Source organism: Homalodisca vitripennis, chromosome 1 (genome assembly GCF_021130785.1).
Source record: "Homalodisca vitripennis isolate AUS2020 chromosome 1, UT_GWSS_2.1, whole genome shotgun sequence".
NCBI lineage: Eukaryota > Metazoa > Arthropoda > Insecta > Hemiptera > Cicadellidae > Homalodisca > Homalodisca vitripennis.
This window is the reverse complement of record NC_060207.1, coordinates 73,367,061-73,380,605: the sequence shown is the minus strand read 5'-3', so window position 1 is coordinate 73,380,605 and position 13,545 is coordinate 73,367,061. Positions and strand designations below refer to the sequence as shown.

General features: G+C 31.2%; 1 protein-coding gene across 2 annotated transcripts in view; it reads left to right on the top strand.

The window, feature by feature from the left end:
- LOC124364566 (ATP synthase lipid-binding protein, mitochondrial-like) overlaps nucleotides 1-12,246 on the top strand; it is a 28,645-nt gene extending 16,399 nt beyond the window's left edge. Inside the window, exons 2-7 of one of the 2 annotated variants that reach the window (XM_046820134.1) lie at nucleotides 1,096-1,159; nucleotides 2,620-2,730; nucleotides 6,208-6,313; nucleotides 9,047-9,216; nucleotides 10,104-10,302; nucleotides 11,931-12,246. In XM_046820134.1, coding sequence (XP_046676090.1) covers nucleotides 1,112-1,159; nucleotides 2,620-2,730; nucleotides 6,208-6,313; nucleotides 9,047-9,210 — 429 coding nt within the window. In that variant the 5' untranslated portion in view covers nucleotides 1,096-1,111 and the 3' untranslated portion in view covers nucleotides 9,211-9,216; nucleotides 10,104-10,302; nucleotides 11,931-12,246. Of the gene's footprint in view, nucleotides 1-1,078; nucleotides 1,160-2,619; nucleotides 2,731-6,207; nucleotides 6,314-9,046; nucleotides 9,217-10,103; nucleotides 10,303-11,930 lie in introns of both variants that reach the window. The other variant, XM_046820127.1, reaches the window with a different exon arrangement.
- The last annotated feature ends 1,299 nt before the right edge of the window (nucleotides 12,247-13,545 follow it).

Below are 13,545 nucleotides of genomic sequence, written 5' to 3'. Positions count from 1 at the left end.
GGGATCTGATTTCATTTTCTAGTAACAGCGCCCCATCTGTGTATTCTCTTTTCCTAACACCTTTTTGAAAAAAATACATTTTTATGAAGACTGAATTAACATCAAACAAAAACAAGAATTTAATAGACCTTTGTAAAAAATAATTTCAAGTAATAATAACCTATAACAGGTCGAGTAAGTGCATGTAAACTGAGATGAAAGAGAATTTTGATTGACATAACTTTTTGTTCATGAAAAAATTCTTTAATAGTACATATTAGCGCAAAACAGGTGTAAATATTAAATTTATCGACCCAAAAATAGGCATACATAATTCAATTCACCATAAATACATATAAATAAAATAAACTTTATTGGTTGTAGTTTGTATTGACTTGTAACACTTGTTATACCAATGCGGGAAACACTAGTTACGCGATTTTTAACTTAAATGTACAAATTAAAATGAAAAATTCAAAAAGTACACATGTACATAACCTCACTTTTACAAAAAAGTTTATATAAAAAAAATTTAATTTACTTTTGTAAAATTAACTTTTGTGCTAAAAGTGTAACGGATGTTGGAAAATGTAAACAATGTTTAAAGGAAACTTTGGTAGCAAAATATTGATATACTTAATACTGTGTAGTTGTGAACAGTGCAGGTTTCAAACGTCTGTTGTAGCAACTTCAATAACTAAATCAGCTTTTTGCGAGCTACCAAATTACCTAAAGATTCGTCCCCAGAGGGTTGATATTACTCCAAGTTAAGAGACCTATTATATTATAGTAACATGATCTTTTGGTGAAAATTTATATGTATTGCATAACTTCACCTTTTAACTCAACTTTTAGTATACTAATTACTTTTTTAATATTTATTTTTTACCCTCCAGGCTTACGTTAGGCTGGAATCTTTGTACATCTAAAGTAAATAGGTATATCTAAAAAACATAAGAAATAGCAATACATTTTTATTTTTTTTACATTTTTCAGATTATAAGAATTTGTTTGTTTTTTAAAAATGTACAAATTAAATTTTGACTTTGTATAGGCATGCATATGTATAATATTGATGTACTTTTGTTTATTTTAATAGTGGCGTATGTTTTATAGAATAACTTGCTGCAACATGTACTCCATTGCTAAAGTCGCCTCAACTGCTGCCAGGATAACACGAGTGAGTATAGTTTTATCTTTTAAGCTTGTAAAAATTCACCAAAGAAGTTAAATGTAAAAAATACTAATTTCATCAAAACCCTAAAAAATGTAGTTAATTTTGTTTTTTGTTGGAGAAGATGATTGTGAAACAGTATAAGAACTTCATTAGTAATTATGTAAGTGTTTAACTGTTCCAAAAATGGGAAAGTGCAAGTTTCATGAGCAGTGGTTGGATTGAACTGACTCAGTAAGTTTTAAAATAATTGGGATTTGGAACAAATATCACAGCGAGACTGTGAATTATATTGTAGTCTGTGTGTGTGTGTGTGTGTAAGAAAAACACAAGTTAAACTAGCTTCTAAGCAGTTACCTTGAGCTCTAAAAAGGATAGAAAGTGAAAGGAAATTATTTGAAGAAGATAAAAAAAGAAAATTATATAAGAAGATCAAATCTATTGCTGATAAAGAAAAATTAAAGAAATTAAGAATTAAGGAATCACTTACAAAGAGAAAGTGTTGGAAAACCTGTAGAAATAGCCAATGAAATATCAAAATGGCAATGAATAAAAAAGATTAATGAAGTATCGATTGCCTTCAGGTGATGATAGAGGGTAGGAATAAAGTAAATTTTGATATGAAATTTAGAAACAGTGTAGACAACACTCAAAAACATTGAAAAAGTAAATCAAGCCTCATTTGAGATGTTTTCAAAAAAGAATGAATTCATGGTGTGCTTAAGGGTTTCCATCGAGAATGATCAGCAATTTTGTAATCTTTGGAGGGAGTAGGGAGCATTCCAATGCTTATTTTTGACACATCTTCACAAAAACTCTTGTCTGTATTATTATGATCTGTATGCTTCTGATTTATAATATTGCATCTCTATGTATGCATATAAACTATCTCAAAGATTGACATTTCAGAATTGACAAACAACACATTATCAATCATTTCCTGCTGTTTTCAGTAGCATTAACAGAAATATTCCATGTGGCTTGGCATTTTTCTACCAGTGCTGTCAACAGCTGCAGGAGAAATTTCCCAATGAAGTCAGGAGGCAAAAGCCAGTTTACAGTGTGACTTTCAATCTCTTTATCTTATTTTATAACTTGTATAACTATTGTTAATGTATTAGCTGGTTGGTTTTGTGGTGTAAAAAAGTGTAACGTGTAAAAAATGTATAATTCAGTATTTTTAATCCTTTTAAACAATCTCCCACAAAAATTTAAATGGCCAATGATCTACTTCTTTTATAAGAGAAATTTCTTTTCATTTCGTGAAAAAGTCGGTTATTTTGGAAAGTGCAAACTGACTATTTCTTCCCGGACTATTTAATTAACACCTGATAAATATAAATAATTCCAAGAATTATTTCACTCTACCTCCTAACTTTGTCCTCAGGGATAATGCAGATGTACCATTCAACCAAATGTATTGTTTTGTTTAATTATTATCCTATTTGCCTCTTTAATTGTTTCAGGTAGTTCCTGGTCTGGGCCCAATGTACACACAACCTTTGGGAAGTTGTGTCTCATTGACCAGTCAGTTAAGCCATTTGTACATGCCCGCAGCAGCAGCAGCTATTAATTTGGTTAGTTATACTCTGTTAGTACTTTGGATTTTCTTAGTTTAATCAAATTGAAAAAATTGTATAAGTTAGTACAATGCATTTTTTAAGTCAATTTTATCTTCCTATTTACAGGCTGTTTGATTTAAACTATCTCAAATGGATATTTGAATAGTAATCAACCGTTTCGTTAATATAAGGTGTTTATAAAACCGCAACAATTAACATTCTTGGTGATTATTATAAAAATGCTATTGTAATGATCACATGTGTTTCAAGAAATAAAATGATCTGTTCTCTCTCAATAGGGTATGAAACACAGAGTATATGTATATATGTACAAGAAAAGTGTCATAACAACGTAACTTAACCCTTATAAGACGAGAGGGTAGTTATTTTCCCACATACAACTTGCTGAAGAACACGACATGGACATATAACTGCCTGTACTATTTTTGCCAAAAAAGACATTCGGGTATATATCTATCTGCCTACTGACTTTGGTGTTATACTCACATAATGACGAAAATACAATGAGAAAAAATATTTTGCTTTATGAAGACATATCCTGTGATCGTTACAAAAGTATTCAGAACTTTGTTGGTAGTTCAATATAACACCTGTCTAATATTAGTATAGCTGACAGAGCGTGCCATTTTCAGTGTCAGTCGGCAGTTCACATACTAATGTTCCTTTGTATTTTATAAAACCTTTATTTTTCAAACATAGTTAATAATATTTTGTTTGTTAATAGAAAACAATGGAAGGAATAGAATAATGTTAGTTCCCACAGCAAACCTTTTTTGTTATTATAGTAGCGATGGTAAAACCTGAAATCATTATAGTAAATGTATGATTTTTAAGGTAAAACTGAAGACATCCAAGTAATGTATGATTTCCAAACATTACTAATAAATATGGCTATGTTGTAGACAATGTAATTCTGTACAATTGGGTAACAAATGGTGTATGTACAATGCATAGTAATTTACCTATAATTTATTTATAAAACTACTACATTTTCACTGTTGTATTCTTCGATATGTCCATTATGAAATTTGGTTACTAATCCAAATGTATTTAGGTAAGTGTGTACTTAAAAAATACCCCAACCCCTTTGTCATCCTAAAAAATAGGTAAACATTTCTGCTCAACATGTATGGTCAAATATAAGATTAATTAAATTAAATTAATCCTTTAATTAAATATTTTTCTTGAAATATCTTGAAAAGAGTACAAAGCAAAATGTCATTTATAAACACCTTACATAACAGCCTCTCAAAGTTTGTTGTAGAGTGTTGAATCAATATTTATTAATACAGTTTGTTATATTTTATTTTTTTTAGTCAAGTACTGATCTGTAAGAACTTAGTGAAATTTCTTCCCTACATCTAATACTGTAATTATGGTTATGTCAATCTTAATATTAAATTTATATCTTACTAATGAAATAGTTTGGTGAATGTATTTGCTATAAACCGTTGTACTGTAAAGTTAATGATACACAACGTTCTTTCGTTAATATTCGTGAATGTACATTAAGAATTATTTATATGACTTCTTTTGTCATTTTATAACAAAATTCAAGTTAATAGGTGTGACTCCATAAAGTGACATCTTAAAAGGTATAATTGAGTAAATAAATTCACTGTTTTTGAATATTTGCTGTCTAAAAGAATTTGTTTCAATCATAATATTTTAACTATGTCTGTGGATATTTTGGTATAATATTATGAACTATAAATAAGTTGGGTTGCACCAACTTATTTATACTTTTGGATTAGTTTTGATTTTTGGTATCATTGGAAATTCTACTAAGTTTGACAAAGCTGTTTTTATTAAGGCTTAAATAAAAAAAAAAAGAAAAAAAGCTGTTTAATATTAAAGTATTAAAGTTGGTGTGTTCAAAACAGTGTCTGGTGCCAATTATTATTCTTGTAGTATATAAGCATTTATTTTCAGATTTATAAAATTTGCATGAACATATTACATTTTGTTACTGTTCATCAATTCAAGAATCTTTATTTCCAAAGTACATTACAATAATTTGTTCACACAAAAATTACATCAAAAAGTATATAAAAGTACAATGGATAGGCACCTCTGAGCTATTAGCTGAGTTGAGGTTTCCATCACTAATTAATTTAAGGCAGATGGGCCTGGCAGCTCCTCTTTCAGAGTAAAATATACATAATTAGAGTAATGAATAAACCATACCAATATTTAAAACAAAGCACACAATTAAGTTGTATTTCATAATGAAATGCAATACATTACATTACCACAACAAATAAAAAATAAAATTACTACATAAATTCACATACACATACATACATATACATAAATCCACACACATACACATACAGATACATATACATTTATACACATTCACACATACATACAAATACACACACATAAACATAAATTTACAAACACATACATTACTGAAACATATAACACACATACAAACACACTACAAAGATACTTAGACACAATAGATAAAGATGTAACCCATACACACTCATACAATAAAACAAGTCTTCAACAAAATATCTAATTTATGAGTCGCTCTACATCAACAATTGTAAAAAGCCAGCATTTCAAACTTCGTATGAATGTACCCAATCCCAATGTTTTCGACGAGGAAACATCGAAAGGTAATTTGTTATAGAGCTTCGGAGCTATGAATGTATAAAAACGCTTGTAAACTTCTAATTTAGGAAAAGGAATAGTTACTCGGTTTAAAATTTGTAACCTAATCGAGTAGTGAACATTTACATTTCCCAACATTTAAATTTTGGTGTATATATATATATATATATATATATATATATATATATATATATATTGGATCTGAAATGGACTCTTCTGGCAATCTATATTTACATATCTGTCCTTTGTAAAGAAATTATAACATATTTAATCTAATATTTAATTTGCACATTACTAGAAAGAAAAAAATTGCAGCCTCCACTCTTCTTAGAACTTTCATGTGAATTGGTATGATTTTTAAGATAATTTAAGACAAAATTTCAAAATAATATCCTGTAAAATCCTTTTGAGGAAAATGTTTATGTAAAAGATTCACATCATCAGAGGGTCAAAAATTATACTTTATAACCCTTTTTTGTTTATATTTTTATTTTATACTGCCATAATCTTAAAATCTTATGCCACACCATATTTAATAACAACTAATGCTACAAAATTTAGAATGATGAATATAAAGTTATTAGCAAGGAGTCTATTAGTATTTAACTTGTCTACTCAATTCAAGAACACTCTTAGTGCCTTGTATAATATTGCCAGTGCGGTATTGAGATATTGAATGACATTTTTTGTTCTACCAATACAATACTCCAAGTAAAATGATATTAAATGGTAGAGGAGATCTGTATACTACATTATACTTATTTAAAAGCGACTTATTTTCAGTTACATTAAATGGTAGAGGAGATCTGTATACTACATTATACTTATTTAAAAGCGACTTATTTTCAGTTACCTGCTGTACGACAGTTCCAAACTTCAGCTCTGTCCAGGGACATTGACTCTGCCGCAAAGTTCATTGGAGCTGGTGCGGCTACTGTTGGAGTCGCAGGTTCAGGTAATATTCATCATTTGGACTTGTTTTTATTTAATCCCCTTTAAATTTGTTAACCCTCCAAGTTCTGATTACATTTTTCCCAGTGCTGAGTCATTTCGCCACCTCATTGATATTACCAGATTTGTTTTTCTATACTATTTATTTTTAAACTAGAGCCTTACTATTATACATAATTTTTGTCAGGAAATTAATTAAGGAGAATAATATAAAAATAAATACATCACTTGCCTTTATTTACAATATGTGTAAAATCTTTGTAAAATTTGAAAAAAAAAATTATTTGGTGCTTGTGTAGATCACATACTAATAAATAAAAATAAAAATCCATTACTCACAAAATATTACCTATTTATTTGTGATTACGAACATACATAACACTTGACCATTGCTTCTTCAAAGTCTAGAAGTAATAAATGAGTGAAATGAAAATGCCTTTATTGAAGAGCCGGAGTTAGGGCTATCAAGCCCTACCACTCTCTACCACTCAATCTCATATTGTATACAGTATACAAGGTATATAACCTTCAATTTTGTTTCGTTGTTATAAATCGTTCACCAGTCCTTTTAGCTGACAAGGCAAACGATAATGGGTCGGTATATCTTCCTACCGTCGGGACTGGGCTTGGGCTGACCACCGACCCAGTGCGACCTGGAAATTGAAGATGCAGACAGGTTCACACTGATTATCCTGGCAGAGATAATCAATGCAGTTGATATATTTCTCTGTCTTCTCCTCCACCCCAAAGATGCGAAGGTTCTGGTGTCTTTCGTACTACTCCATATCATCACAGCACCCCTGCAGCCTTCCCACCTCATCATTGACTGATGACAGCGTGGCCTGCAAAGCCTCTTCTACAATACCCTTGAGCTCGTGGGTGATGCGGGCCGAAAAAGATGGCCAAAAACTTCACCCGAAGATAAGTGTTTTCCTACAAGGTCGGCGATGACAGCCGCATAATCCTTGGTGGCCTTGTCAGTTCCAGTGGGAGCCATTGTTCTTGTTTTGGAGCCAGCCGAGCCAGACGATGAAGATAAAGAGAGCACAAGCTTCTTATCAGCACCACCAGATAATGAGACAAGCTGAACTTTAGACCAGCACCTCAACTGCGGCGGCGACTGATGCATGAAATATGATGTCCTAAAACGTATTTTATTGCCACACACCTTGCCTATATATTTAAAGGACCACGGATTAAATTCCGCAAGTACCGGTGACACTCACTAAAAACAATTAGATGAATCCCGGTGAACGAAAGTGAAAATACGGAGCTGACGTGCATTACGTGTTCAATCGTTATCGACATCCCCTTGTATTGTCATTATATAAGAGACTGATGACAGACGTTCAACTGACATAATTACAATAGACTTAGTGGTTACAGCTATCAATAAAATATATTATGTCATATTTCCACACAGAATTTATTTCTTATTAATATTATATGAAATTTTTGTTGATATGAAAAGAGTTAATAGTGGAGTTAGTGAACCAATGTTTTAACTGTCTCGATCAAAACAATAGTGTTGGGAACGGTACTCTAACTGTCCCGATAGAGACAGTTAGCGCTTGGAGTTTGAAGAACTATATGATATTGTAAAAAGTCACAATATAGTAATTGTTAACCTTGGAACTGGCAATCAAATTTTTCTTGTTGGCTGTCTTTGTAAACTATATACCTCCTATAATCAGGTACTGCAAGTTTTTTGAAAGAACGAGGTTAAAAAACATAACTCCTGATTTAAAGATAACCATAATTTAATACTAAATTAGGATGTTAAGAGTATGGTAATTGAGATTTGTCTGTAGCCAAGTTACAATTCAATATTTGTTCTGTATTGGGAATCACTAGGACTTTTTCCTATGTATAATAATGCTTCTAAGTATGAAAAGAGTGCAGAGCAGAGAGAACATTGTACACTGCTTGTTCTGCCCCCTCAAATACAACTGTTCTCTCCAATAGTTGGTAGCTACTACAGATGTAACGGTAAATAGCTTTTATGATTGATAGTCCCACCAGGCTTCAGTCTCAGTGTGATTGCTTTTTGCTAACAAAAGGAAATCGAGTTGCTAATATTCATCACAGAATGAAGTCAGTATGTCTAAAATAATTATGACAAAAATGTGGATCGTCAGTAATCCGGATTTGATTCTGACAAAAATATTTGTATGAAGTACAGTACTGATTTAATTTTAGTTTTAACTTGTAAATTGCTAATGATATGATTTGTGTGGCCAGCTTAGTACATCATCTCTTTCGATTATGGCACACAAAGCTAGTAGGAAAAACTAAAACTGTTCTGGAATGCTTGTAACATTTCCTAAACTTTTTTTATAAACATTTTGATGTATCTCAAATTGATTTTGAGATATTCAGTACATATAAATCTCATGAGAATAAATATTTCAATTGTCAAAAATGTACCTACTTCTTCCAACTGAGCTTGAAGGACACACACACACACACACACAAATTTCACAATATCTACAGGTTAAATAATACATAAATTGCAGATTTAAATAATTTTTTAACACCAAACTAAATGTATAATGTGTAACTTTACTAATCGTATATTGCATTTATAACACGCATAAGCACATACCATCAAGTGTTATTCAAATCTTAGTGGGCCACCTCCACACTAAACTGCCCTTTTTTGTTAAATGTATGTAGTTCTAATATTTAACATCTAGTTATTAAGTCTGCTTGTTTATTATTTCATTTTTATTTTCAGGTATCGGCATTGGTCTTGTGTTTGGTTCTTTGGTTATCGCTTACTCCCGTAACCCAACACTCAAAGACCAAATGTTCTCGTACGCCATATTGGGATTTGCTTTATCAGAAGCTATGGGCCTATTTTGTCTGATGTTGGCATTTGTCCTTCTTTTTGCTCTGTGACTAACGGTAAATAACAATATTACTTAAAAAGTTTTCTTCTTTTAATCAATAATAAGTTGATTGCAAATCTTACAAACCAAAACTTTAAATTAAATATCTCTATAGTTTTATTATCTGTATTTCAATTCTAAAACATTAAATTTAAGGTTTTTGAATCTTAGTGTTTGTAATGCTTAACTTTCTAAGCATTAGAGATTGTTCTAAATTAACAAATTTTTTAACTTAACAAACAGAATGACATGGGCGCACCGGCATGTCCTAAGGTGAACAATCTATAAAACCAGTTGGTTTTGTTTTTTTCACTTCCACTCTTTATGGATTCAGTATTTTTAAGGTTTACTAGTTAAGTAAACAAATTATTACAATGTCATATTGGAAACATGTTCAATAAAGATGGATTAGTTGAATACTGTTTTGAAGAACTTCCCTTCTGTCTATCTGTCTGCACAATGTCTCAAAACTAATTTAATTATAAACTTGAAATTTTGCACAAAGCTTATTTCTCAATAGGCAACATCATGTCAATGATACATGTTCCTCTATGGATTTGGCTTAGCCTTATCAAGACCTAACTTTCTACAAAGCACTCCAGAAGACACTTTCTGAAACTTGAGGAAACTTCTCTGAAAACAAATAAATTATGATTTGTTTACTTTAAATACATATAGGCATATGGAAACATAATGGATTGTCGCTGAAATGGTGTCTAATAATAAAAATGATACAGATAATTTATTTATAGAATTTTATAATTGCAAACTAAGAGTTGTATGAATTTGAATGATCTAGAAGTAATTGATAAAAAAAAGTTATTTATGGCTGATGTGCCCTTGTTCCATATGCTTACTCCATTGGAATAGTATTTAAAATGAGTTTTCTTATTTTTATTTCAGCCACCAATGAGCGAGCCTTCTCCATTCAAAATCGTTGATGAATCCAAAGCATTAAAAAATTTATACCAGAATGGAGATGGAGAATTCGCAGCTCTAGGTTTAAAGAGTGTTCATACAGTTTCATCTCAATATGACAATGGAGAAAAAGAAAAACATGTTTAAAAACTTCATAGACTATTTAAGAACTGTTAATAATGAGGTAAGATCTCAAACTATATACACAAGTTTCATAAAAATCTGCTACATTTGGTTATTGGAAAAATATTATTTAAATTATGTTAATGTTACTATACAGGATGTTTATAATTTAATATAGGAGTTTTAACGTTTGTTTTACATATAATTTAAAATTATAATTCACACACAAAATCAAAGAACAACTCAAAAAGCTTTTGTTGTCACCTGTGTTCATGCAGATGCAATGTTTCCTCTGCCATTCGTTAGAAAGCGCTTGTAATAAAAATGGTGGCTCATTTTTGTGCTCTGCAGTTTGCAAAAACGGAATCTGTAGTAACTTAGCAACGTCAAAATCAGAATCAAAATTTCACTCTGTGGATATGTGGAACACACACAATGTGTGTATCTGGTGCTTAGAAAACCCTCACGAGGTGGCATAATTGCAGCAAGACTCCCCTAAACTGAATGTTTTGTGTGCCATATCTAGGCGGAAAGTATATGAGTCTTTTTTTGTGAAGGAACTGTAATTGATATTTCTTAATAAATATGGCTATTTCCTCAATTGGAAGAAGATGAACCACAGAACTTGGTAGCAAGATGGTGCACTGCCTTACTAACATAACTCAAGTACACCATTGGTTGAATATCACTATACCTGACCATTCAATTAGCTGCAAGGGGTCTAATAACAGAGCTTGTTTCACATGGCCTCCACTTTTACCTGACCTGACGTATTGTTATTTCTACCTTTGGAGGTTCATAAAGGATTGTGTGTATGTGTCTACACTACCAGCTGACCTACCTAACTTAGGAACAGAAATGAAGCAGTTGTTGCATTAATCACTCTAGACACATTGATCAAAGTTAGGGAAGAACTGGGCTATCAACTTGATGTGTGCCGTGTGACGAATGGAGCTCACATTGAACACTTGTGAGTTTGTAGGTACAGTATAACTGTTTGAGTTGCTCTTTAATTTAATTTATCAACTATAACTCTAAGTTTTATATAATGAATACTACAAAACGTAAAAACTGATATTCATTTGTAAACATCCAATATTTTGAAACAAAACTCAACATAAGACCCATTATTAAAATTTACATAGATTAAAGAAAGATGTGATTGAAATGCAACAAATCTAAACTAAATATCACCACACAATACTTAGTTCAAAATGACTACTACAATTCCAAACATATAAAAGTACAGATTTATATTGCTTTGTTTATTTTACTATAAATGGTCAAACTTCTTTTTTGAGTTTAGATGAGAACACATGTTTGTATGCCTTGAGCATTGATACATAACAAAATGTGACTTGTGCTATTAAAATATAAACTGTATGTCTAATTTGTGTAATATTTATAGGCTCAATGTGTACAGTGATAATCTAATAGCTTTTAAAAGCTTTAATGGGATATAATTTACTGAATGTGTGTAGTTAGCGTGAGCGTGTGAGTGTAGAAGGTATTGAATTAAACAGTCCACTTTTGATCCTTTATTGGGAGTGCTCAGTACAATATGCTCATGGATAACTGACAGTACCATGCATGCTAGTTATCTGTGGAAAGTAACATGTAATGTACCCTAGGCTTCTCATTTTATGAAATACAATTTGTATATTGATTAATTTGGTCTTTTATTTCCAGGTTACAAAAGAAGAATACCTATAAATTATTACTACTTGTAATTGAGGACCATTGATTTTAAAATAGTGCTTATTGAAGTGTAGAAGCACTCATGTTATGTTACTTTTTATGATATTACCTTTTCACTTTTTGTAACCTGACTATTATTTTGTTTCATATTTTTCTCTATGTGCAATATATATATTACATATGTAATACAATGTTCCTTTCTCATTAAAGTGATGTCCTGTCATTTTATTATTCTGTTAGAGTATGAAGTCATAATTACGTCTATGTGCAATCTTTGTAATACAATGTTCCTTTTTTCTTAAAACAATGTTTTGTCGTTTTATTATTAGTCTTATTACCTCTATGTACATTCTTGCCAATACTATATTCCTTTCTCATTAAAGTGATATCATGTAATTTTATTGTTTTGTTACAATGTGATGTCATAGTTTGTAATACAATGTTTCTTTCTCATTAAACATGCTTTTTGTGTTGCATGTCCTTGAAATAATGGCATATATGTTAGTGAGACTTTCCATTATTTTAGTTTTCACAATGAAAATATTGAACAAGATTTGAAACATTGTAATAGTTTTGAAGTTAAGCATTTTTACCAAACAATTTATGGAAAATTATCTAATTACAGTTACAAATTCAAATTTAAAATTATAACAATTGTTACAAATTAACTTCAAGGCCATTGTTTAACAAAAAACATCTTTGCAAGTCAATAACAGTCTAAGAACCAAAATGCCATCATGACACGATGGAAAAGGCAAAAATTGAGAGTAAGACAGACAGTGTGGATGGGAAGAGTATTGCTGCCGCATACTGATTTTGTAGGGACATATTTTATATCTCAAAATGAGTAGTTTTCTTTTAGCCAAAGCCAATATGGAATCTCAACTAAGTAGTAGATTTTAAATTGTGATTACATATTTAAATGGTAAAAGAAAACAGGATTTTTCAGGACATTTGGCATCGTTCAGTGATGCAAAAAATCAGTAACACTGTTTTTCGAGATCTGCAGTCTGATCTCTTCTTCAGGTAATAACTGACCTAAGACATAATTACAAACTAGGTTAAGATAAACAAATCATACCAGAGCGTTGTGACACGTGTAAGTTAGGAATCACAACCACCATATTGTGTGTGATTTTCACTAACTCTAAAACATGCACTTAATAAAAATTAAACACAACACTAAGTATCAAAACTGAACTACAGAATACAGGTCACAATAGGTCTGGATTCGTCGACCACCCACATTTGTAAGGTTTGTCTGAATTTGTCTTACTCAGCAAAGACCACAAAAGCACCCTTGGATGCAGTGACAGTGACATTACAACAATTTTTACACTTCAACACACATTTCTTTATTGAAGAGACCTATTTTTTTAAAGTTTTATTTAGCATCATGGGCCACTGTTCTGTGTGGGATCTTATAAAATAGAATGAGGGGAGATTCGATACAGCACATGGCCAGTGATACTGATAAAAATGCTAAGGTTACAGACAGAATTTAATCCTGCTCTATCTCAGATCCAACGTCCGACGCTTGGACCTCTCAGCCATCGGCAGGCACTATTACACTGGTGTGGAGGAGGAAGCCTGAGGAACCAGACAA